At 39.9% G+C, this 26,031-nt stretch overlaps 1 protein-coding gene across 2 annotated transcripts in view; it reads right to left on the bottom strand.

Moving 5' to 3' along the window:
* Positions 1 to 26,031, bottom strand: part of LOC121283534 (cat eye syndrome critical region protein 2 homolog) — an 84,585-nt gene that overhangs the window by 35,135 nt on the left and 23,419 nt on the right. The window contains exons 2-9 of one of the 2 annotated variants that reach the window (XM_041198217.1): positions 21,430 to 21,524; positions 16,651 to 16,834; positions 7,670 to 7,824; positions 5,864 to 5,995; positions 5,091 to 5,191; positions 3,233 to 3,414; positions 2,193 to 2,282; positions 1,485 to 1,617 (exon numbers count right to left, since the gene is read on the bottom strand). In XM_041198217.1, coding sequence (XP_041054151.1) covers positions 1,485 to 1,617; positions 2,193 to 2,282; positions 3,233 to 3,414; positions 5,091 to 5,191; positions 5,864 to 5,995; positions 7,670 to 7,824; positions 16,651 to 16,834; positions 21,430 to 21,524 — 1,072 coding nt within the window. Of the gene's footprint in view, positions 1 to 1,484; positions 1,636 to 2,192; positions 2,283 to 3,232; positions 3,415 to 5,090; positions 5,192 to 5,863; positions 5,996 to 7,669; positions 7,825 to 16,650; positions 16,835 to 21,429; positions 21,525 to 26,031 lie in introns of both variants that reach the window. The other variant, XM_041198216.1, reaches the window with a different exon arrangement.

The raw sequence follows: 26,031 nt of genomic DNA on the forward strand, positions 1-26,031 counted from the left end.
TTGTTGTTTATTACAATGGGAATTAAATATATAAGTAGGGAAGTTTTAGTACAGTTGAGCAGGGCATTGGTGAGACCACATCTAGAATACTCAGTATAGGTCTCCTTATTCAAGAAAGGACATAATTGCATTAGAAACTGTGCAGAGAAGGTTCAGTTGACTGATTCGGATGAAGGGGCTATCTTATGGGGAAAGGTTGGACAGGCTGGGCCTATATCCACTGAGTTTAGAAGAACGAGAGGTGATTTTATTGAAACACATAAAATCCTGAGGGGGCTTGACAGGGTGGATGCTGAAAGGATGTTTCCGCTTGCGGGAGAGACTAGAACTGGGTGACACAGTTTAAAAATAAGAGGTGTCTCATTTAAGAGGAGAAGAATTTTTTTTCCCCCGCAGAGTGTCGTTAGTCTGTGGAATTCTCTTCCCCAGAGAGTGGTGGAGGCAGGATCATTGAATATTTTTAAGACTTCTTTAAATTGATTCTTGGCTGATAAGAGAGTCAAAGCATATGGGGCAAGACAGGAAAGTGGAGGTCACAATCAGATCAGTCATGATCTTTATCAAATGGCAGAGCAGGCTCAAGGGCCTGAATGACCTATTCCTGCTCCTAAGTCATATGTTCGTATTAGTTGTAATGAGAAAATCTGATTCGCTTAACGTTGTTGTACTTGATGTCACACTTTTAAAGAATGCAACTACAATGTTAAGTGAGGAACTACTGTAGGTAAGCCAGAGACTGATGGCTGGCAAGAAAAGGGTAATATTCAGGGACTGCTGTAACAGCCGTTTTAAGCTGAAATTTTGCAGACATGATTATTCATTATTTTCAATTCTTTGTAAGTCTGCAAATTTAGTGTGTGTCATTAGTCCTGCTAAATTACCTAGTTATTGTTTAATAAATCCATTTGGCAGCTTATAGCCTAAGCCATCGTTTAGGGAAATGTTTATTTTGTACCTTCTGCAGTTCAGTAAAAATCAAGTCCAGGGTATGGACTTGATAATGCATAATCAGCTGCTAAAATACAAGAGTCTTTTGTTAGGCCCTCTTGACCAACTACAAATTAACTCGATATTAGGCAGAGAAAGACAGGTTGTAGGAAGTGAAAGCTCACCCACAGGAATGGCTCCAAGGTGCTAAAATCAACCAAAAGACATGAAAAGAAACTAACAGAAGAGTCATCTGAACATACTGTAAACTGGTTGAACTTCATATAGAATGTGTTTTGTGTGTGAATTTATTCACCTATTTATTCTAAAATGAGACTTGGAAATTATGTTAAGAGTGCACTTTTAAAATGTGTCAATATGCTGCATGTTTGTGTTATGTTGGAGCACAGTGAATTTTGTTACCTTAGATTTTTTAAGTCTTAGTTCTGGATGGAAAAATGGACCTACCATGGCCTACAAAGGAACATTCCAAATTTTTTACAACACTTAATCAAAACAAATGACCACGTGGAAATCACCTAGGTGTAAATGCTTACCTTGTCGGGCAAGAATTTTTCCTTCTTCCTCAATATGCTTAATTTCTTGTGGTGTATACAGCCCCTGTGCTGCAAGGTAGTACCCATCTTTCATTCTCTTTTCCCCCAGTCTACCAAATACAGCCTGCCTCTGCTTCAAAAGAGAAGAAAACTGGAAAATCAGAGAAGTCTTGGGTCAAAAAACACACAATATCGGACCGATTTAGAAAACCTTCTATTAGAGGAGTTTTCTAGGTTAGAAGCAACATTTTTAACCTAGATTAGATTAGTTGCTTGCTTTACTGAGGGGGGTAGTGCACTTCCTATGCCCTCTATGCACAATGCTAGTGCTTACAATGTGCAACATTAGGAATATCTGGACACAGTAAACTTGACACCAGTACCAGTATATGACTGACATCCCTACCAGTCAAACATTATTTCCTAGGGCAGCACATGGTCATGAACTTCTAAAGATTTAAGCAGTGAGCAGATAGGGTGTAGCAAGCTCCTGATTACAACCAAACTCCTTTGGGAAAGGACATAAGCACAAGCTCAGGGAACTGGTGGCGGCTGAGAAGGAAAATTAGGGAGTTGATTATTCCAGGCACTCTCTCACATGCTCTAACGAATGATAATGACCTTCATACAGGCATGGGAGAGTTGCTTTGCCCACTTTCTTGGCCATTTGTTTCAAGAGGATGGTGAGAAAAAATAAAGATCACTTACCAGTTCTTCCTGCTGAGTACGTTTCACAAGGAGACGATCAGACGCTCTTCGAGGAACAATTTCTGAATATTTCTTCTGTAACTGTTTCTCCTGAGAATAGGAGAAAACTTATGTAACAACACATGATAATTACAAGACTATTCCAGTGTCACAAAAAAGCAATATCTCAACAGGGAGGGCACAGGAAACAGAGTGGGATCACTATCTGTTGGGTTTTTTTTAAAACATATACACATGGCAGATTAAATCCTGTTGACATGTTCCATTATGAATTAGAATGGAGACCGCTGATGTAGGCTAGCCATATTGCAATTACATACCACCACTGCTGGTGGCACTATACTGCCCCAGTGTTGTATCCCTCAGCTTCTCAGTCTACTGTAGAAATTCCTCTGCTCCAACTCTATCACTTCAACCCTTCTGTTCACCAATTTTTACAGTCCAGCTATAAACTTAAAAGGGCTTTTGAATTACCTTGGGGATTGAATTACATCTAGGTACCATAGACCAGTTAATTCCTACCTTCTAATTACATTTTGAATGAAGGCTTTGGTCTCAGCTCCCTGTGTGCAGTGCCTTGCATAAGTAAAACAACAAAAAATTGTGTTTTTTTAAAAACACTAAATCCAAACTTGCAAGCTGGCAAAATGAGCTAACTTTTGTGAGTATAGAAAGATAAGCCTAGTAGTTAATCAAGTTACACGGGTACAGTAAACTGATCAGGTTGCCTAGATTCATGTGATTTGTTGATATTTTATATACACTATGTATAAGACTTAAGTTGCCTTTTAGTCTTTGACAGCTAGCACCTGTAATTCACATTATGCAGCTGGCAGCAAAGTAAAAAGAAAGGTGCATATTTTTGTTTAGGCGCACTATCAGAAAGGCCCTTTTTTTAAAAAAAAAACTTGTCTTGCTGACTTGCCACTTGACTGCCCTGAGACCGTCCCATCACCCCCACCCCTAGCTCAGCTAATGTGAAATGAACTTACTAACAGTAACAATTTACTGTTTGAAACAGGGCTAACTTCATAACTGACCTTCTGCACAATCAGATTGCTGATTTCAGGAATGAAGTTCTCAGTCAAAATTTTGTATAGCTTCCGCTCTTTTGAACATTGGCTCTCTCCAAAACCGTTGGCTAGATTCTGCCATTCTTCCAAAGTGCGACATACAAGAGACCAAGTACTCCATTCTTCCAGGCGCATCTTCACTGGAGAAGCTAGTGCCAGAAATTAAACAAAAAGGGAGTTAGCATTAGCTGCAGTGATGGCTATTATGAAACGCTGTGATCATTAGATCCCTCAGCATCAGAAACCACAGGACAAAACTCATTCAATTTCTGCTAATGCCTACATCACCTCACTCCCCACCACCTTGAAGAAAAAGCAAAGTGGTGTCACACAGATAATATCACAAATCATTCAAAACAATGTAAAATGGAATAGCTTTTTTAAATAAATCAAATCCATCTTTTCCTACCTCCTGAACTTTACTATAAATTCTGAAGGGTTAACGTAAAGATAAGATTTATCCCCTTAATGTTCATTGCAAAACACTGTACAAAGGGTGAACAAAATCTGTGGAGCTAAGCTGCTGTAAAAATGTGCCTTGTGTAACATTTCATATATCTAATAAAGATCAGGGTATCTAATAAATGGCCTGCAGGCTAAAGCCAGACTGAAAGCCTTTTTTTAAAAAAAATCTGGCCATGGAGCCCCAGACATAAAATAATCTGTGGCCTACTCCACCCCCCAATCGATAAACTCACACACACACTGTTTTCAGAACAGGATTCTGTGCAGGCTGAAAAAGGCTACAAGACACAGCAGATTTCCGACCCTGGTTTGCAGGGCAGAACACGGAGGGTTTATTCAGTAAGGTGCCCCGTTAAAGTCACATTTTTTGTTGTTTTTATATCCTTACATGCAGACCCATATTACTGATTGAACTAAGTGATTCTGATTATACCTGCTTCAGTGTACCTTCACCTTCTGGTAATAAAGGTACTTAATGATCCAAACCAACTCTCATTTAACGCTAACTGAGTCCACCTTTGAAAAGGTTAAAGAAATGCAGATCCAAAAGACAGATCTGGTCCAGGCCACAAATGGTTTCCATGGTTAGCACTCCGAATCCCGATATTATACAAGTAGATATAGGGCAGTGAGAGTCAACTCCCATTAAAGTAGAAGTGACAGAATCAATACAAAAACTTTAATGATAGGTACCATTGACAAGCGTTAAGCCACTGATGTGACTAATGATTTGTTATTGGCACACAACTATTTTATGGTCTCATGGACATTATGGTACTAAAAGTTTGATGCAAGTTGGTCACACCTTTTGAAGTATTTTAAGTTGCTGAAGCAACAAATTACTGTACAAATTTATATGGAAACTTGGACAGATTATTCTTGCCATCAGGTCCCTTTCCAAAAAGTAGCATATTACAAATAAGGTTGGTCAAAGTGTCATCAATATCAGTTAGCTTACTAAACACCACATTTTATTCCTGTGAAAAAAAGGATGGTCACCACCTAAATTCAGAAGGTGCTCACTGCAAAGTTCACTGAAATTCTGAAGGAAGTTACTGACAACTGATGGGTAATGCTCCAACAATTTTTCATCCTTATAAAGTGGGATCACAAATGAAGAACCTTTGTGACATTACAATTTAAATTCTACTTCTTAGGAAGACTTTCTCCCTAGAGTCAACAGATGTTGTATATTGTGTTTTGAGAAATGCTAATTGTATCTGTACCTGATGAAGTTGCAGTATGACAAAACCTTTGAACCTCCAATTTTAACCTGCATATAATTCTCAATTTACTGAACTAAGTTCCATTAATCAGTTAATAAGTTATACCTATACTTGCTATACCCTCATGTGCTTACCATTATACCCTGCAGCATCATTTTCCTTCTGCACATTAGTCTCTTCATCGGAGGTTTCATAATGCGTTCCACTTCCCTTTTCAACATTCTCAAACTTACCACTGTTAAAATAGGGTAATTGAACATTTAAAATTTGTAACCACTCATCAAAAATATATTTTACAGTATGGTAACAGTGACACAATTATTAAACCTATCAGTGAAACACTTGGTATTTTACCTTTAACCTTCCTGTGCCATGCACCAGTCTCTTGGACAAAAGGACAAGGTGACACAAATTTGCATAGACCTCTGTCAATATTCCTTAGTTCCCCATTCTTGCTTGGGGAGGCAGGGAGAAGGGAAAGGTTTCCTTTCCACATGGGGCCATCCTTTGACAAAATTAAATCAGTAATCTATTACATAGGAAGTCATGAGCCTGAAACTCATCCTACACAGCACTTGGTAAAATTATACTGGCATACTTTGCAACCAAACAACTCAATATTTGAACAATTTGAAGAGAAGAGAATTCATTTAGTTGAATATGAAGGAAAGCAAGCACCTGCTTATAATTGTGGTAACTTTGTGCCAATGTAATTAAAGTGGGAGAATTTGAACAAAGTAAGTTTTAAAAAGTCATCATAATGATTTCCCTTTTAATCAATACTAGGTGTATAACAAAACAAAAGCACATCACATTAAGCACACTTTGCTCTTTTAGAAATCCTGGCCTGTAGCACATTATTGATGCTATATTTCAAAGAAATGCTTGATTAGATGTTCTACCCTACCTTGTTTTGGATAAACTATAACGAAGTTTCCACTTTTCCTTTTGTTTCTCATCTTTGCTCTTTATTGTAATATTTTTATGTAAGACTTTGGAATTTTTAATTTTTCCTTCTTCTTTAAGTTTCTTTCTTTTCCTAGGAGGCAAAAGTTTTGACAACAGATTTGAAACACTTTGCATTTCACAATGCTTGCTTTCTACAGTGAGCATACTATACTGTATTCGTGACTCAAGCTGTTACACACATCTACAAATATAACACTCACTTTTGGTGTACAAAACATTAAGTACATTTTGTGCTTGGAAGTGAATGATGCAGAAGTAGGAATAGGGACTAACATCTTCATTATGTCAAATTAACACCAGTTCCAGGCCGATTCCACATGTGTGGCAACTTTGGGCAACCAGGTCAACTTGTTGCCTACAAAGGCTGGTATTAGACAGGACAGATGTGTCCAATGTCTTCAGCCAATGCTCTAGAATTTTTATTTTGACAGTTATGAGCTAACTAGTGAATCTTATACTGTTACTAGACAGTAGGTCTGCACCTGAGCATTTTGAGAACTACAACTAACTGATTCTCTATAATTTTTGTTGGGATTGAATTTATTAAAATTAAAATGTAAAACCACTTCCAAACATATATAATTTCCTATACCTCTTGATTCTTGAATTGCCTCAGTTAATGCATGTTTTATAGTTTATCACAAGACTGGTTTAAATTGCTATATTTGTGATAGTGAACTGGAAAATACATGTTTTAAAACGAGCAGCTTGGGGAGGTGGTGAAGTGGGGAGATTTTTTTTCCCCCAGATGAAAGCTATGACCTGGATACCATCATGATCAAAAAGAGCAAATGAGTAGACAAGGTAAATTAGAGTTTACTTAACACCAAACAAGGGTTTCTGGAGAATGAAGACTGCAGAAGGAATAACTGAATGAGGTAAGGAGGTTTTGAGTTAGTTGGGAGGAGTCCATTCTGAATTTCCTCTTTCAACCCATCTCACCGCTTGCTACATGCCCCCTTCCTCCACCCAATCATGACAGTCTTCTGTTCCTCTCCCTATCACCTTATCTTTACTCTCTCTTCCGTTCCTATGTCACTTCCTCTCCATTCCTGCCCACCCCAGCAGCCACACCCACCATCCACTGCCATTGGTTCTATTAACCCAACCTCTAAAATCTCGGTCTGAAAAATTCAAATTGATCACAAGAAATTGTGTTCAATAGCACAGGAGACCAACTAATAATAAAATCTTGCAGCTAAACAAGCATCAATATTTTCCATCATAAATTCCCATTTCCACGTTTATAGCGGCAGGAGGGTATAATTAGAGTGACAAGATTACATGGAAAGTTTTCAATTAAAAATGCAGAGATGGGAATTTTTATGAATATGAATGGTAATGTTAAGGAAAGAAAATTTGATTTCGAAATGGGTGTTGAATTACACCTGTGCACCCTGATCCAAGGATTCCCCCTTCCTGCCCGACAACCTGGGTCGACCTGAAAACCTGGTCATGATTTCCTATGTGCAATGGACAAGAGATTGACGAGCAAGAAAGAAAAGAGAGATAAATAAAACAAAGGTGATTGAAGGTTGGATGTTATTCATCAAGAGAGAGGGAAAGAAAATCAGTGGGAGAGTAGCCATTCAAGCCATACTCCTGAATCATGTAGACTGTGAAACAAAATTATACACAGAACAATTTCAAAACCTTAACATTGTTCATCTATGCACAGCAGTTTAGAACCAGCCTTGTGCTCAAAAAGCTTTAACCTTCATTTACAGTACAGAATTTACATTACTTATCATTCTTCGATGCCTTATGTTTTGGTATCTCCTTTGGTGGCATCGGCGGAGGCAGTTCTTTGTACAGCCTGGTGCCATAGAAATACCAGTAGCGTGCCCCAATGCTGTCTTCTCCGAGGGGCTCTACTCTTAAGCTGTCTGCTTCAAGGCCCTGAAACAAATCATTATATATCAACACTTGGATTCAAAATTCTCTGTAATGCTGTACCTCAAGCCAATGAGTTTTGTTCTGCTTCTATAATCATCGACTAGAAATGTTACTGAAAGATGAATGTAAATCATTCACAAAATAGGTGAAATGCGGAAAGAAAGTAGATATAGAAAGGTTCATTGGAAACTGAGTGCACTTTCTGCAGCTTTTTAAAAAGATATAAAACTGGCTTAATGAATTTGGATCTAAGCAAAATTGGTCAATAATCCAACTTCTTACCATCTCTCAAAAACTGGAAACTAAGAACATGAAACCTTTCATGAGAACAGAAGATGGTTAAGAGGTCTTCAGAACTGTGGGGTGGTGGTAGTGTGAAAAGGAAAACTATTTTCACCGGTCAGCAAGTCAATGACATAAATTTAAGGTAATAGTTCAAAACAAAGGTAGAATTATTTTACACCAAGGACTATTAGAATTGAGTATCCTACCAGAAGGTGTGGTGGAAACAGAATCCATATCAACTTTTATAAGTGAAGTGGATATAATATTTGAAACAGAAAAAATTGAAAGGGTACAGGGAAGGGCATGAGATTAAATGGATAGCTCATAAGTGGAGAGCTGTCACAGGAGCAATGGGCTGAACGATTGTGAAATTATCCCAATCAAAATGAATCCATTTGTCGCCCAGCTAGCGGTACATTAGCCCGCTGTGTACTAACAAGTGTTTTCTACAATAATGGCACAATTTTACTCAACTGGTGCTGCCTTTTAACATTTAAGACTGGGATCACCGGACCATGTTGGTATTTGCAGTGGTCACCACTGATTTAAGTGTTCTATTCTGTCTTTACAGGTAGCACCTTGCTCCCTCCCTTCAACACTCCCAGTCCATACACAGGCACCTCCTAATTGGCAAGATGTACTTCGAGCAGGACGAGTCAGATGTTCCCTCCACCCCATCAGACCAAAATCTAAATAGATCAATTAACAATCTTACTCCAGATTAAGATTTCAATGTAGTATGTTTCTTTTGTGAATCATGCGCAGTGGGAAAATATATCTCAGATACAATCTTGTCTTGTGTCAAAATGATTGCAAAAGTTCTCTTTAAACCAGTAGCTAACTGGCTTAGCATTTAACCAATTTTAATGGTATTTAGTTTTTAAACAGAGGGCATACTCCCAGATCCTCACTGTGCTCTGTAACCAAAACTTAACAAATTATACATCAAAGAAAGCCACAGCATGTTGCAAATACGTTTGCTCAACAGACATTGTCAATAATTTGAATTGAATAATACTGGGATTTAGTGCCCATTGTACTGTTTATACAAACACACAAACACAAAATACTGCACACTGGAAAATAAAGGGAAAAACAATGAAAGAAAAAGAATTATGGGAGGCCTTGATAGGGACGGTGGAACACAAAGAATTTCATGACTTTCAATGTCAAGACAATATGGAGAAGTGAGTAAAAGCAAATAGATTGCTAATCTGCATAGCCAGGAACAGTGCTGTCTATGTTCTATTGAAACTTTATGGTTCACTAATCAGGCATCACTTGGGAAAACATGTGCAGTTCTGGTTACCACATTTCCAAAAAGCCACATGCACAGTGGAATGGGTGTGGGAAGAAGAACAGAATAATCCTAAGTAAGGGTGATTATGTAAGATCTTCCTTTGATAATGTGAGTCATGCCAGAGGACTGGAGAAATGTTACACCCCTATTTAAAGAAGAGATCAGGATAAGCCAAGTAACTATAGTTCAGTTAGTGTTATGTCAGTGGCAGGAAAATCTTGAGGCAATAATCCAACATAAAATTAACTAGCATTTGGAAAAATTTGGTGAATCAAAGAAAGTCAGCACAAATGTGTTAAAAGGTTTTCATGTCTGACTAATTTCATTGAGTTGATAGAGAAGGTTAATGAGGGTAAGTATGTTTGATGTTGTTGATTTGTAGTTTGAAAAGGTGTTTGACAAAATATCTAGTAATGAACTTTAAATTTGCTTGCAATCCTTTGGGATTAAAGAAACAGTGGCTGCATGCATACAAAATTGGCAGAGATAGAAAGCAAAGATCATCAATGAACAGTTGTTTTTCAGACTAGAAGGAAGTAGAGAATGGTGTTCCTGAGATGATGGCATTGGGGCCACCGCTCTTTTTTGATCTTTATTCATGACCTTGGCTTGGGTGTACAGGGCATAATTTCAAAATTTACAGATAACATGAAACTCAAATGTAACAAAATGCACAGAATACTAAACTTCAGTGGGGCATAGACTGATGAAATACACAAAAAAACAGAGATGAAATTTAACACAGAATGGTTACAGCCTAGAAGGCCATTTGGCTCATTGTATCTGTGCAAACTCTCTACAGAGAAGTTGGAAGTGACAGCTTTTGGCAGGAAGAAGGGAGAGACAATACAAACTAAATTGCACAATTTTAAATGGGGTGCAAGAGCAGAAAGACTTTCTTTTTATTCATTCACGGGATGTGGGCATCGCTGACTGGGCCAGCATTTATTGCCTATCCCTAGTTGCCCTTGAGAAGGTGGTGGTGAGCTGTCTCTTTGAACCACTGCAGTCCATGTTGTGTAGATACACCCTCAGTACTGTTAGGAAGGGAGTTCTAGGATTTTGACCCAGTGACAGTGAAGGAACGGCGATATGTTTCCAAGTCAGGATGGTGAGTGGCTTGGAGTGGAACTTCCAGGTGGTGGTGTTCCCATGTATCAGCTGCCCCTGTCCTTCTAGATGGTGGCAGTCATGGGTTTGGAAGATGTTGCTTAAGGAGCCTTGGTGAGTTTCTGCAATGCATCTTGTAGATGGTACACACTGTCATTGGTGGTGGAGTGAATGTTTATGCAAGGGGTGCCAATCAAGCAGGCTGCTTTGCCCCAGACGGTATCAAGCTTCTTAAGTGTTATTGGAACTGCACTCATCCAGGCAAGTGGAGAGTGTTCCATCACACTGCTGACTTGTACCTTGTAGAAGGTGGACAGACTCTGGGAAGTAAGGCAGAGAGTTACTCACTGCAGGATTCGTAGCCCCTATCCTACTCTTGTAGCCACAGTATTTATGTGGCTAATCCAGTTCAGTTTTCAGTCAATGGTAACCCCCAAGGTGTTGATCGTGGGGGATTCAGCAAGTTAATGCCACTGAATGTCAAGGGGCAATGGTTATATTCTCTCTTGTTGGAGATGGTCATTGCCTGGCACTGGTGTGATGCAAATGTTGCCACTTGTCAGCCCAGCCTTGATATTGTCCAGGTCTTGCTGCATTTGGACATGGACTGCTTCAGTATCTGAGGAGTCGCGAATGGTGAACATTGTGCAGTCATCAGCAAAAATCCCCACTTCTGACCTTCTGATTGGAGGAGGGTCATTGATGAAGCAGCTGAAGATGGTTGGGCCTGGGACAGTACCCTGAGGGACTCCTGCAGTGATGTCCTGGAACTGAGATGATTGACCTCCAACAACTGCAACCAGCTTGCTTTGTACTAGCTATGACTCAACCAGCGGAGTGTTTTCCCCAATTCCCATTGACTCCAGTTTTTCTAGGGCTCCTTAATGCCACACTCAGTCAAATGCTGCCTTGATGCCAAGAGCAGTCAATCTCACCTCACCTCTGGAGTTCAGCTCCTTTGTCCATGTTTGAACCAAGGCTGTAATCAGGTCAGAAGCTGAGTGACCCCGATGAAACCCAAACTGAGCTTCAAGGAGCAGGAAATTGCTAAACAAGTGCTGCTTGATAGCGCTGTTGATGACTATTTCCATCAATTTATTGAGGATCAAGAGTAGACTGATGGGGCGGTAATTGCCGGGTTGGATTTGTCCTGCTTTTTGTGTAGAGGGCATATCTGAGCAATTTTCCACATTGCTGGGTGGATGCCAGTGTCATAGCTGTACTGGAACATGGGTAAGTTCTGGAGCAAACGTCTTCAGTACTGTTGCCTAAATATTGTCAGGAGCCCATAACCTTTGCAGTATCCTGTGCCCTCAGCCGTTTCTTGATATCACGCAGAGTGAATCAAATTGGCTGAAGACTGGCATCTGTGATCCAGGAAAATTCTGGAGGAGGCTAAGATGGATCACCTACTCGGTACTTCTGGCGGAAGATTGTTGTGAATGCTTCAGCCTTATCTTTTGCACTGATGTGCTCAGCTCCTCCATCATTGAGGACGGGGATATCTGTGGAGCCTCCTTCTCCAGTGAGCTGTTAAATTGTCCACCACCATTCACAACTGGATGTGACAGGACTGCAGAGCTTAGATCTGATGAGTCGGTTGTGGAATCGCTAAGCTCTGTTTATTGGTTGCTGCTTATGCTATTTGGCACACTAGTCCTGGGTTGTATCTTCATCAGGTTGAAACTTCATTTTTAGGTATGCCTGCTGCTCCTGGCATGCCCTCCTGCACTCTGGCTTTTTAAAAATTCATTCGCGGGATGTGGGCTTCGCTGGCTGGGCCAACATTTATTGCCCATCTGTAGTTGTGCTAGAGAAGGTGGTGGTGGAGTTGACTTCTTGAACTGCAGCAGTCCCTGTGCTGTAGGTACATCCACAGTACTGTTCGGAAGGGAGTTCCAGGATTTTGACCCTGCGACAGTGAAGGAACGGCGATATATTTCCAAGTCAGGATGGTGAGTCATGTGGAGGGGACTTCCAGATGGTGTTCCCATTTACGTGCTGCCCTTCTCCTTCTAGAAGGTAGTGGTCGTGGGTTTGGAAGGTGTTGCCCAGGGAGCCTTGCAGGGCATCTGAGATGGTACATGCTGCTACTACTGTGCGTCGGTGGTGGAGGGAGTGAATGTTTGTGGATGTGATCCAGTCAAACAGGCTGCATTGTCCTGAATGGTGTCAAGCTTCTTGAGTTTTGTGGGAGCTGCACTCATCCAGGCAAGTGGGGAGTATTCCATTACACTCCTGACATGCCTTGTAGATGGTGGACAGGTTCTGGGGAGACAGGAGGTGAGTTACTCATCACATGGTTGCTAGCCTCTGACCTGCTCTTGTAGCCACTGTATTTATATTGCTAGTCCAGTCAGTTTCTGGTCAATGATAACCCCTGCGATGTTGATCTTGGAGGATTCAGTGATGGTAATGCCATTGAACGCCAAAGGGCGATGGTTAAATTCTCTCTTATTAGATATGGTCATTGCCTGACAATTGTGGCGCGAATGTTACTTGCTATGTCAGTCCAAGCCTTGATATTTCCAGGTCTTGTTGCATTTGGACATGGACTGCTTCAGTATCTGAGGAGTCACGAATGGTGCTGAACATTGTGCAATCATCAGCGAACATCCCCACTTCTGACTGTATGATGGAAGGAACATCATTGACGAAGCAGCTAAAGATGGTTGGGCTAAGGACGAGGCTTGGTGGCATTGGTAGAGTGGGGGATATGCCAGGCAGATTATGTTCGAGTACAGTTCTGTTGCTGCCGATGGCCCACAGCACCTCATGGTTTCGAGTCTCGAGTTCCTGGATATTTTTGAAATCTATCCCATTTAGCATAGTGGTAGTGCCACACCACACCATGGAGGGTATTCTCAATGTGAAGATGGAGTGGTCACTCCTACCAATACTGTCATGAACAGATGCACCTGCAGCAGGCAGGTTGGTGAGGATGAGGTTAAGTACTTCTTTCTCTTGTTAGTTTCCTCACTGCCTGCCACAGACCCAGTCGCAGCTATGTCCTCTAGGACTCAGCCAGCTCAGCCTGTGGTGATGCGACTGAGCCACTCTTGGTGATGGACAGTGAAATCCCCCACCCAGAGTACATTTTGTGCCCTTGCCACTCTCAGTGCTTCCTCTAAGTGGTGTTCAACGTGGAAGAGCACCGATTAATCAGTTGAGGGGGAGATGGTACTTGGTAATCAGCAGGAGGTTTCCTTGTCCATGTTTGACCTGATGCCTTGAAACTTTAAGGGGGCCAAAGCTGATGTTGAGGACTCCCAAGGCAACTCCCTCCTGACTGTATACCACTGTGCTGCCATGACTGCAGGATCTCCCTGCCAGTGGGACAGAACATACCCAGGGATAGTGATGGTGGTGTCTGGGACATGATTTATAAGGTATAGTTCCGAGAGTATGACTATGTCAAGCTGTTGCTTGACTAGTCTATGAGACAGCTCTCCCAATTTTGGCACAAACCGTCAGATGTTAGTGGGAAGGACTTGGCAGGGTTGACAGGTCTGGGTTTGCTGTTGTCATTTCTGGTGCCTAGGTCGAAGCCGGGTGGTCCGTCTGGTTTCATTCCATTTTGTTGGCTTTGTAGTGGTTTTGTCAGGGTTGTTAAAAATGCATGTGGAATGCTAGGCTTTATTAATAGAGACAGTGTACAAAAACAAAAAAGTTATTGTAAACCTCTACAAAATATTGGTTCACTGGAGCAGTGTTCAATTTTGGGAACAACACTTTATGAGAGATATCAAGTCCTTAGAGAGGGTGCAAAAGAGATTAACTGAAACAGTACCAGAGATGAGGGTGTTATGTTAAATGGAGAGACTGGATAAGCTGGGCTTGTCCTCCTTAGAGGACTTTAAGGTTAAAGCAAGATTTGACTGAGCTTTTCAAATTTGATGGAATAAATAAGGAGAGATTATTTCCAGTGGCAAAGCCTTTGACAAGGTCCCACATGGGAGGCTTATAAAGAAGGTAAATGCACAATGGAAACAGGGTAATTTGATATGGTGGATTCAAAATTGGCTTAGTTGTAGGAGATAGAGGGTGATGACAGAAGGCTGCTTTAGTGACTGGAAGCCAGTGTCCAGTGGCGTACTACAGGGATCTGTGCTGGGTCCCCTATTATTTGTCATTTATATAAACGACATAGACGACTATGTGGGGGGTAGGATTAGTAAGTTTGCGGATCACACAAAGATTAGCCAGGTGATTAACAGTGAGGTTGAGCATCTTGGGTTACAGGAAGATATAGACGGGATGGTCAAATGGGCAGATAAGTGGCAGATGGAATTTAACCCTGAAAAGTGTAAGGTGATACACTTTGGAAGGTGTAATTTGACAAGGAAGTATTCAATGAATGGCATGACACTAGGAAGTCCTGAGGAACAAAGGGACCTTGGCGTTTGTGTCCATAGGTCTCTGAAGGCGGAGGGGCATGTTAGTGGGGTGGTGAAAAAGGCATATGGGACACTTGCCTTTATCAATTGAGGCACAGATTACAAAAGTAAGGAGGTCATGTTGGAGTTGCATAGAACCTTGGTGAGGCCCAAGCTGGAGTACTGTGTGCAGTTCTGGTTGCCACATTATAGGAAGGATGTAATTGCACTGGAGGGGGTGCAGAGGAGATTCACCAGAATGTTGCCGGGGGTGAAACATTTAAGTTATGAAGAGAGGTTGGATAGACTTGGGTTGTTTTCGCTGGAGCAGAGAAGACTGAGGGGCGCCCTGATCAAGGTGTGCAAAATTATGAGGGGCATGGACAGGATGGATAGGCAGCAGCTGTTCCCCTTAGTTGAAGGGTCAGTCACAAGGGGACACAAGTTCAAGGTGAGGGGCAGGAGGTTTAGGGGGAATGTGAGGAAAAGCTTTTTTACCCAGAGGGTGGTGACAGTCTGGAATGTGCTGCCCGGGAGGGTGGTGGAGGCAGGTTGCCTCGCATCCTTTAAAAAGTACCTGGATGAGCACTTGCCACATCATAACATTCAAGGCTATGGGCCAAGTGCTGGTAAATGGGATTAGGTAGGTCGGTCAGGTGTTTCTCACGTGTCAGTGCAGACTCGGTGGGCCAAAGGGCCTCTTCTGCACTGAGAGATTCTGTGAAGGATCGTCAGCCAGAAAACATTTTTAAGAACCAGAGGCAATACGAGGAAAACATTTTCTTTTGCACTGAGTTTTTGTGATCTGGAATGCAACGCCGGATGGGTGGTAACAAATTCAATAGTAACACTCAAAAGGGAATTGGATAAATACTTCAAAATAAATAATTTACCGGGTTTTGGGAAAGAGCAGGGGAAAAGGGTTATTTGGATAGTTCTACCAAGGAGCTAGTCAGCACAGCTACAATGGGCCAAATGGCCTCCTTCTCAACTGTTTCATTCCATGATTCTAGGATTAGCGAAACTTAATGTCTGGAGAAGTAGGGGCTGAAGGACAACCTTATCAAACTATATTAAAGTATAAAATGGCATGGATGCAAAATATTATTTCATCCGTAAGGTCAGTGGAACAATAAGACATCAATTGTACATTTAAACTAAATTAAGAGAAAAGTACTTGAAAATAAATCAGAAAAAAAAATCAAAGGGTAGTAATTTTGGAATAATTTACTAGGTAAGGTAGTGAAATTATAAACATTGATGGAGTTCAAGATGAAGTTGAGTCCTGTGCAGAGTGAGTTAAAACAAAAATTCAATAATCCAGACAGATGTCCCTACATTTTTCTTGTGCTTTTATATTAAGGGCAGAGTTTTAAAAATAAAAGTCTGCAATTATAACTTCAACTTAAGGACGTTGCAGTGTTAATGCAGCCTAAATCTGGAGTTACAGCATGACTAAATAATGGAGCAAAGTACAAGATTTTGAGGGACAGTGTGTTTTACCTTGGAGTTGGCCTGGGCAGCAAATTCAAATTTACCCAACACAAATTTTGCAGCTAGCAGAAACTGCATTGCACAGACTGAGTCTGTAGTGCAAATAACCTTGGATTCTGTATGGTGGCACACTAAACTTATCCTTTTATACAATGTCAATATTTTATTTTAAAAATGCAACACTATTCCTCTCTAATGTACATAGTTAACAAGTCTGTACCATAATGTAAGTAAGGAGATTAAAAATAAATAAAAACCCCTCACCTTTAGAAGGTCAAATACATCTGTAGCATCCAGGCGGTAATCACAGAGTTTGTGTAAAATATCCACAATTACTCGGGAAGAAAGAGCCCTAAAATGTATTCCCTGCAGTGGGTTATCCTTCCCCTCTTCAAGTTCCCATCGATGCCGTATAATGTCCTCAAGGTACATGTGGAAATTCTCTATGCTGATGAGACAAACAAAGTACTCATAAGTGGGCAATTCTTGCATTCAACTCAGAATATCAGCAAAGTGTTTTGTCTGTGCTGGTTCCCATTCTCCAAGCGTCAAGTAACAATAGGACTTAATAAATGTTGTGCCGAGAGTTTGTGTAGCAATTTCGGTCAAAAAATTGTGCAATCGTAATGACATTGCTTGAATTTCTATAGAGTTGCTTGATGTTATTGTGGAGACACAGGATTACATGCTCAGTACTGATAGTGAATGGAAAATACACTAGAGGCATCAGGCTAAACAGAATTTGAGAGCCCAAGTTTCAAATTGGAATTGATGCACTGGAGAAGATCTTCTATGTACCAATTGTACAGATATTTAAGTTTTATATCCAAAACCTCAATACATTGAAGTAACAGTGGACAAAGCGTTTAGAATCAAAACCAGGGTGTTTTGATTAAATAATGAACTCAACATTGACATCTGCACAGGAAGTGCTTGGAGCAATCAGTTCACTGATCTTGTTATTTCAACCACATCACATAACCAAGCACAACAACAACAACAACTCACCCAGTTCTCTCAGTAAGACCAAGTTAAAACACGACATAACAGTGTAAGATATATTTTAATTCTATGTTAACCATAAAAAAAAACAAATTTAAAGGCAATTCCCCTTTATAAAACTCTTGGGGCTTTTTCAGTTTTTTGTCTGTCATGTTAATCACTTCTGTAGAGATCATGACCAACCTCAAAAACTGGTGGTCATGTCACTCAAGACAGCTGAAATCTGGCTGCAAGAAACATAGCAGTTTTATACATGTTTGTATTACACGGCTGCAACTACAGGATTAAAAAGGTAAATATCCTGCAACAGCTTAGACCGGATTAGACTGAGCTCATTGACCTGCATATGTTGCTGGATCGGGAGCCAATCTATTTTTAAAATCTTCATCCTTACTTTTGAATTGTTTCACAGGGTTGCTTCTCCCAACTCTGTAACCTCCTCCAGCCCTCAGAGACCTCTATGTTCCTCGATTTTCACTGCTCCACCATTGGTGGCTATGCCTTCAGCTGGCTAGGTATGAAGCTCTGGGATTCCCTTGCCCAGTATCTCTGCCTTGCTCTCCTGCCTTAAAACATTCCTTAAACCCTACCTCTTCAGTAAAACCTTTGGTATTTGCCCTAATATTTCATATGGCTTAGAGTCATATTTGTTTGACAATGCTCCTGTGAAATGCCTTGAGATGCATTACAACGTTAAAGGTGTAATATAAATGCTAGTTGTTGTTGGATTCAAAATGTTGGCGCTTGGCATTCAGGTGTAATCCTTTCCAGTTAAGAACCCAAAATGGAACACCCTCAACCAAATAAGTGCAAAAAAGCAAATGAGCAGGCGTAGGCCATTTGGCTTTGAGTCTGTTCCTGCATTGTGAGATTTGGCTGATCTGCAACTAACTCCATATCCTTTAATAGCCCAGTTAACAAAATTCTATCAATCTACTTTAAAATTAACAATTTATCTAGCATCAATTACCATTTGTGGAAGACAGTCCCACATCCTTTTTGTGTAGAAGTGTTTCCCAATTTCATTTCTGAAAGGTACAGCCCTAATTTTTAGACTATGCTCTAGACTCCCAACTAGCAGAAATAGCTTCTATCTGCCCTGTCTATTCCCCATCTTGAAAATATCTCGAAAACTTCAATCAAATCACCACTTAACCGTATAAATTCCAAGGACTACAACACTAACTTGTGTAATCTCTCCACATAATTTATCCCTTGGAGTCCATTCTGGTAAATGTACATTGCACTCCCTCCACAGCCAATATATGCTTCCTAAGGTGTGGTGTCCACAACTGCTCACAGTGCAGTAAAGTCCCACCTTTCACAGGGGTTACTTTTCCACGAAATCTAGCAAATGGCAAAATCTTAAATGAGGGACACACTTTTGAATGGGACTCAATTAGATAGGTTCCAGCTCATGCACTTCTACCAGGATTACTGGTTAATGGTGTGGAGCAGGAAAGCTGATTTCTAAGGCCAGCTGAATAAACTCAAATATGTCAGTAAGTGTGCTCTGTGAGTAACTGACCCCAAGAATTATTTGCTGCATCCTCCATTTTAACATAGCATCCCAATCCATCAGAGTTCCTTACAGATGTTTCAATACTCCAGAGGTCAACTGTAACAGTGTTAAATTTGCTAGAGTGCATCTACTTTGGCTTTCAAAGATCTTGTGCGAAATTAATTCATGATGAAACTGATATCTTAGGATAAATTAGCCAATTCCACACTCGAGCTATGCTCAAAGATCTACTTGTCAAAGAAGCGGTGCAGAGATTTGGACATTTCAAATATGGGAAAGCGAACATTGCTCACACGATGGACAATGCAGTGTACAAAGTTCAGGTAAATGAAAACACGAACAAGGAAGTTGCGAAAGGCAGGACTTTACTGTACTCCAGGTCTAATCAGAGCCTTGTATACCTGAAGCCTTTTCTACCCATTTGCATTCTAGCCCACTAGGTATAAACGCCAGCACTCGTTCGCCTTTTTGATTATTTTCTGTACCTGTTCACAACAATTTAATGATCTACACAGCTGAAACTCCAATCCTTTTGGACAATCACTGTTTCTAGTTTTTCACCATTTAGAAAGTACCCATTCTACCCTTTTTAGGTCCAAAGAGGCTGACATCACATTTGCCTGTTTTGCCTGTTCATTTATCCCATCAACATCTCGGGTGATTTTCTGCTTCCATCTACACTGTTTCATTTTTGATTTTCAGCAGAACACAGTGGAAGTTTCAGAAACTGTGACTGTGTGGGTCTGCTGTCTATTCAAGGTCAGTTTTAATTCTTGTCCTAGTTTCCCATGACAAGAGTCCGATTACACACAGGAAATCAGTTTCTGCACCACTCCAGTTAGCTGTTATCTCAATTTTTTTTAAAATGATGCCATAGATGGAATAATTGTTTTACCAGAGGTGAGGCAATTTACCTAATACCCTAATCCAGTACAGACAAAGCTCAATTATCAGTTTCCCACAATGGGTAAATTAGGATGCAGAGAGTGTTCAAGGAGGAGCTGGCCTCAGAGCGGCCATTATCCTATGGGAGGCAGGAAATATCAAGGGGGAAAAGAGGTCAGGTCACATCCACCAAGGTCATTCTAAACAGACTGGAGAGATTCTTGCTTCACAAGTATGAAATGGGAGTCGAAATACATGGAAAAAATTAAGTCCTTTCACAACACAGCTTCAACTAGAACTCAAATCTACCTCTGTGAAACCCCTGCCGAGTGAAACAAACATGAACTGTACGACTACCAATGCTTATTAGCGGAAACAATTCAGGTAACATCACAGTAAAGTTAAAAATACAGACAAGGGAGACACCCCCAATTAAGCTGGCCTTGGAACCAAGCAGTGGGAACAGAGATATAAATGCACAACCGTGAAATTCCCCTTACTACCATTTTAGCAGAGATAATAACCCATCCATGTTAAGCAAGTTAACAGCTCAATTAAAATAGCAGAGAGAGGAACTTCAAGCGCATTAAGGCAATTATCTCATAACAATTTCTGGGCTATCATGTTCAGATTTCATAGGACAACTGTGAAAACGCCACGTAACCATAAATGGACTCATTATAAACAAGAACAGGTTTTGATGCAGATATATAATTATGGCACTGAGTTTAGTTGCATAGTATGAGCATCGCTTGGAATAAGCTCTTTTATATTGTAGCATAGTTTATAATGCACTTCCTTCACTTTCCTTTCAGTGGGAACTTAAGAGTTGCAATTAATTGCGATACTCCATTAAATCTGCAAAAAATCAAAAAAAGTTTTACTTCCACTACAATGGGAAACAAGGTCAAAAAGTGGATACCGAGATAGTTCAACAAATATAAGCCAAAAAAAGCATTAGTACAGGCACTTCACATCATTCTTAATATAGCCTTCTACATTATCACTCACTGTAATGAAGAAATATGGAGTGCTTAGTGACATTATGGCTGAAACTTTTCTCACCCAATACAGTTCCATGCGCCAAGGAAATTAAATATTTATGCTATAACACAGTAAATAGTTCTACCACACTAAGGTAATCTGATGATAAAAGCCCAAGTTAGAGTGACGCACTGCAGGAATCCTGTTTTAATTTCCATTCATCCCATTTTAATGTTACATTCCTTCAAAGACTGCACCAAAACAGGTGTGAAGTCAGTTAACAGAAAGTCTGAATTTGGAGACTGCATAATACAATTTAATTTGAGAGAACAAGCTCTCTCATGTTATTCCAATTATATCATCTTCTCTGATGTACAGAATTTATGTTCAGATTACTGGATTGTTTTCTTCAAACTTTAACGAATCAAGTTTATTAAATTGCAAGATTTCTAATCCTACCTGGCCAACTACTAGGATACAAACATCAGAGCCAACACACCATTGTAGATCAGTATGGATAGCCTTCAACCCTAACACCTCATTCCTACCAAACTTGCCACAATTAACTCTATTATTTCAACATGAAGTACAAGTGAACAAATGAAGATGTTTAAAAATTAATAAAAATACTCCACTCTACCCATACTGACCTAATATCTTTGCGCTGATAACATCCTCGAAGCAGTTTGGAAACCAAGTCCTCTAAGAAATCCCAGTTATCGACCAGCAATGCATCTTCAAATTCCTGGAAAAGCAAAATATGAGCATCAATTAAAAATTACAGTCACCAACACTATTTATCACAAGTCAATTTTAGCCATGACTAAATTCAAAAATATTTCGGGTAATAGGACTAGTGGTCCAAATATAAACACAATTTGAACATCTTGTCTTACTCTCCCAATTTCTTTCCCGTTCCCCTGCAGCAAGGAGAGAAGAGTTAAGATCTGTTTTTATTGCCACCTTCAGTTTTCAGAAACCAGATTTCTGCACCCCAAAATGACTCAAATATAATCAATATTTGTGGATAGCTAAAACAGCAGTTAGGTATTCACTTTGCATCTTTATTATCTGTTATGACAGTTACTCATCAACTTTCTAGACAATCTCTACAGGTCAAAGCTTGCCCAAGTTAGTTCATCCCATTCAACCTGTGCAGTTTCCCTAGGTTTAAAGCAAAGTGGTCAAGACATGTAATTTGTTCTTCAGTTCCATAATAACAATACTTTAAGATACTTAAAGCTAATGCCGTGTCAAATGTCCTGTGGCTCAGACAGCTTTGTACACCTTGTGTCTGCATTTGAATTCTAGAGATTCCCATGTATAACATGCTCACAGGCAACAGCTTTCAGAGGAGTTAAGTCAACCAGTATGAGAATATACTTTTAATAGAATTAACTCTACAGGACACAGCTACTGGAGAAAGTGCAGAAGATTTACAAGGATGGTACCAGGACTGAAAGATTAGAGCTATCAGGAAAGCTTGAACAGGATTTTTTTTTAAATAGCCCTAATAGAGGTCTTTAATGTGAGTGGCTACACAACCATCTGAGGCAGGCCCAAAACTTGTAACAGCAGGTTTACTGAAAATAATAGAATTGAAATTCCTGAGTAAGCATATTGTAGATTTCATAGCAATTAGGAGCTGTATGCAAACCTAATACAATACAGCTCTACAATACATTCAGAGAGAATGGTGCCATCTCAGCCACCCTAATCACACAATGTTACAGACAATTCAGGCTGTCAACTCTGCATTAGTGCTTTTCTCCACGAGCTACCTAATCTAATTCCACTGATCTGCTAGATTCTCCTGGCCTACGAACATAAGGTAATGATGGGAATGAGCAAGGTGTGTCTGAATCGGAATAAACTGCCCCTGACAAATTAATGCCCCTCATCTAATAACCACAGTGCTAAGGGAATATCCAGATATCTAATATGTTAATTGTACCAATGAATAATCAATTTTGGAATTGTGTGCATGCACTTAGGAACAAGGAACAGGTCAGCCTGGATTCACTAGCAAACATTACGCAGTAAATCCATTTTATTTTACATTCCCATTTACAAGTTGGTACAGTACATGGAACATTTATATAAAGGCAAGTGCACAGTGCACTCAGCAGAATAATGGCATTTCACAACTTAAATTGTGTTTTTGTGAAAACCATGAAATTTAAAATTGGGGAAAGAATGGCTAGCTTTTCTGGCTGACATCTCTACATATCATTGAGTGGTCTCTATGTAAAAATAACTTGAAGCTTACAGATGGTGGTAGGGCATAATCCACCAAAGAAAAGCAGACCAAAGAGAAAAATAAAAATTACTTTCAGCTAACGTGATAATTCAAGTAGATTGCTTCCTCTCCCTCTATTTTTAAGCTTCAAGTTTGCAGTAGTCCCTACATGAATATCTCCGTCACACTGAGCTGCTGGCCTGAAATTCATCTTTTCCCTCCTCCCAACCACAATTTTGCCTTTTTTTTTTAGGTTCCATACTTTCACTTTTGAGTTTCTGGGAAATATAAATTATTTCAGTGGTTAGCCTGTATGTTGACCTTTTCCGTAAATATTTCATGTGCCAGTTCATGAAAGAGATATGAATTAAATCTTTGATCATAACTCCAGTTTTTAAAATAAGAATGTAAAAAGATCACTGTCACCCTCCATGCCAAGTGAGACGTGAAAGACACCAAATGAATGTCAGTGGCACCATCTGTTAGCATCTATGTTGCCAGGTAACTGAAAAGCTTGCCAAGGCACAAGTTTTGTCATAGCAGCTCAGTGTTCTGGGTTGGTACAAAGGGCCCATTTGACACCAGCAAATAATCTCCATCTGCGCTGAATGTAATCATGTCAAAAGCAATAGTAGGAACAGTGGGGAAATAACATGAAAACTCCCATGCTCCATCCTAGACCAGCCATTTAATTTGATCTCTAGCATAAACACTCCAAAGCAGTGTCTGAACTAAAATAAAAACAAAAAACTGCGGATGCTGGAAATCCAAAACAAAAACAGAATTACCTGCAAAAACTCAGCAGGTCTGGCAGCATCGGCGGAGAAGAAAAGAGTTGACGTTTCGAGTCCTCATGACCCTTCAACAGAACTGATGAAGGGTCATGAAGACTTGAAACGTCAACTCTGAACTAAAAGCTTAACATAAAAGCTCTATTGAATTTTGTGAACTGCTTTCCTCCTAAGTAAAAGTACTAGCCCAGTGTATTCCAGTGGTGAATAAGCATAAGTTTAAATGCACGCGACATTCTTCCCATACAAACAGTAAATTCAACTTTACATCTTCATGGACTCAACATTGAATTCAACAATTTTAGATCATAACCTCCACTCCCATTTTCTTTTGTTTTTCTTTGCTGGTTTGATTTCCCCTTTTGTTTCCCTCTTATTTTCTTGACTTTGCTATCGGAAGGCAGCTTCAGAATCTTGTCATTCACACCTCCTCTAGACACTCTTGTTTCTTTACTTATCTGATTACCACTCCCTTTGGCATTGCACCATGAAACCTTATGTTATTTAATTGCTCCAGCCCTTCACCCTATCAAAGAACTTTCATTTTGCTCTTACTCCCATTATCCCCCCCTCTCACTCGCTATATACCAATTAAATTTCTAACTTTGCCCAGTTTTGATGAAAGATCACAGACCGGAAACAAACTCTGTTTCTACGTCCAGAGATGCTGCCAGACCTGCTGAGTATTTCTAGCATATTCTGTTTCTATTTTAGATTTCCAGCATTCTCAGTATTTTGTTTTTCTAACAGGATTGAGGCAACGACATCAGCACACATAGTGCTAAAAATACTAGATTAATCTGCAGGCTTCATTGGCAAATAGAACAGACCTATTCTTACTAGCACATTTATCAGTGAATTAACACAGTTAAAATATTTTTATTTTAAATTTTGACTATGATTGCTGTAATGTTGTGCAATCTTACAGTATTTCATATGCATTTAAGCCATACCCTATCAGATCAAGAGTATTTTCTTTAAAAGGACAGGCACCGTAGACATGCAATTTAATTTGGAATCACCAATGACAGTTAACTACAGAATATTCAACTTAAAGTTGTGTGGCTCAAAATCCCTTCTTTAAAGTTTCAGTTTGGTAGGGCAAAAATAATTGTTCATCTGGGTGTATTTACACAGTTAATTATATGGCCATTTCGCTTGAGAGATCATAGAAGTAACGTTACAGTATTTTTTATACCACCTGTGGCATCTGTTCACTCAAAACACAGCCCCATAGAGAATACTGCTGTCACCCTTCGTCAAGCTCCTACTCACATGAACTACTTTCTTACATGTAGTCTCCATACTAGTGATTTATATGTCCCACAAGTAGTACCTGCATCACGTAAGTATAAACATATGGCCTCCCCCTCCAAAAATTTGTAAAACATAAAGATGATACAAAATATATTTAATCCCAAATGCAACCAAGCATAGATACAGAATCTTAACCTGCAGATTCCAACTAAACACAGATGGATTGCAACCCCAGCGTTCTCAGCAGCACGGAAAATCAAAATGGCATTGCAAACTAGCCCAATTTCAAGCTATTTAGAAATATTACCAATTACAAGCTGTTTAAGTTTAATAGACTCCGGGGTTAGGTATTTTGCGGAAAATGTCGTCAAACAGCTGAAACCTCGTCATCAACTAGAATCTGGAGCACTTCTAAGTTACGCAGCCTGAACAGCATTTCGATTTCCATAAACCACTAGTCACTAATACCTATTTTAAATACTCAGAATCCTACAGAAGGAGGCCATTAAAGATCTATTCGTTTAGTTCAATTCTCCTGTTCTTTCCCAATAGCCATGCAATTTTTTCTTTTCCATACATATATCCAATTCTATTTTGAAAACGACTATTGAATCCTCCACCCTTGCAGACAGTGAATTTTAGATCATAATTCACTGCATTGCAATTTCTCATCTCCCCTCTCGTACTTTGGTCAATTATCTTAAATCTCTCAACACACCCAGTGAAACTGGTTTCTCCTTGTTTACTCTCCCTAGTGTATCCAATGGGTGTCATGTTTCCTCCAGTGACTACACTCCAAAAAGCATTTCATTGTTTGAAAAGTACCTTGGGGCACCCTGAGGTCATGAAAGGTGTTATATAAATGCAAATCAGTCCTTTTTTCCAAACTCCACCTCCCCCCGACCCCTAATTTTGTGCAACTCTATTAAATCTGCTCTAAGGACAATTCCATATTCTCTAGTATT

This window comes from Carcharodon carcharias, chromosome 10, assembly GCF_017639515.1.
Source record: "Carcharodon carcharias isolate sCarCar2 chromosome 10, sCarCar2.pri, whole genome shotgun sequence".
NCBI classification, from domain to species: domain Eukaryota; kingdom Metazoa; phylum Chordata; class Chondrichthyes; order Lamniformes; family Lamnidae; genus Carcharodon; species Carcharodon carcharias.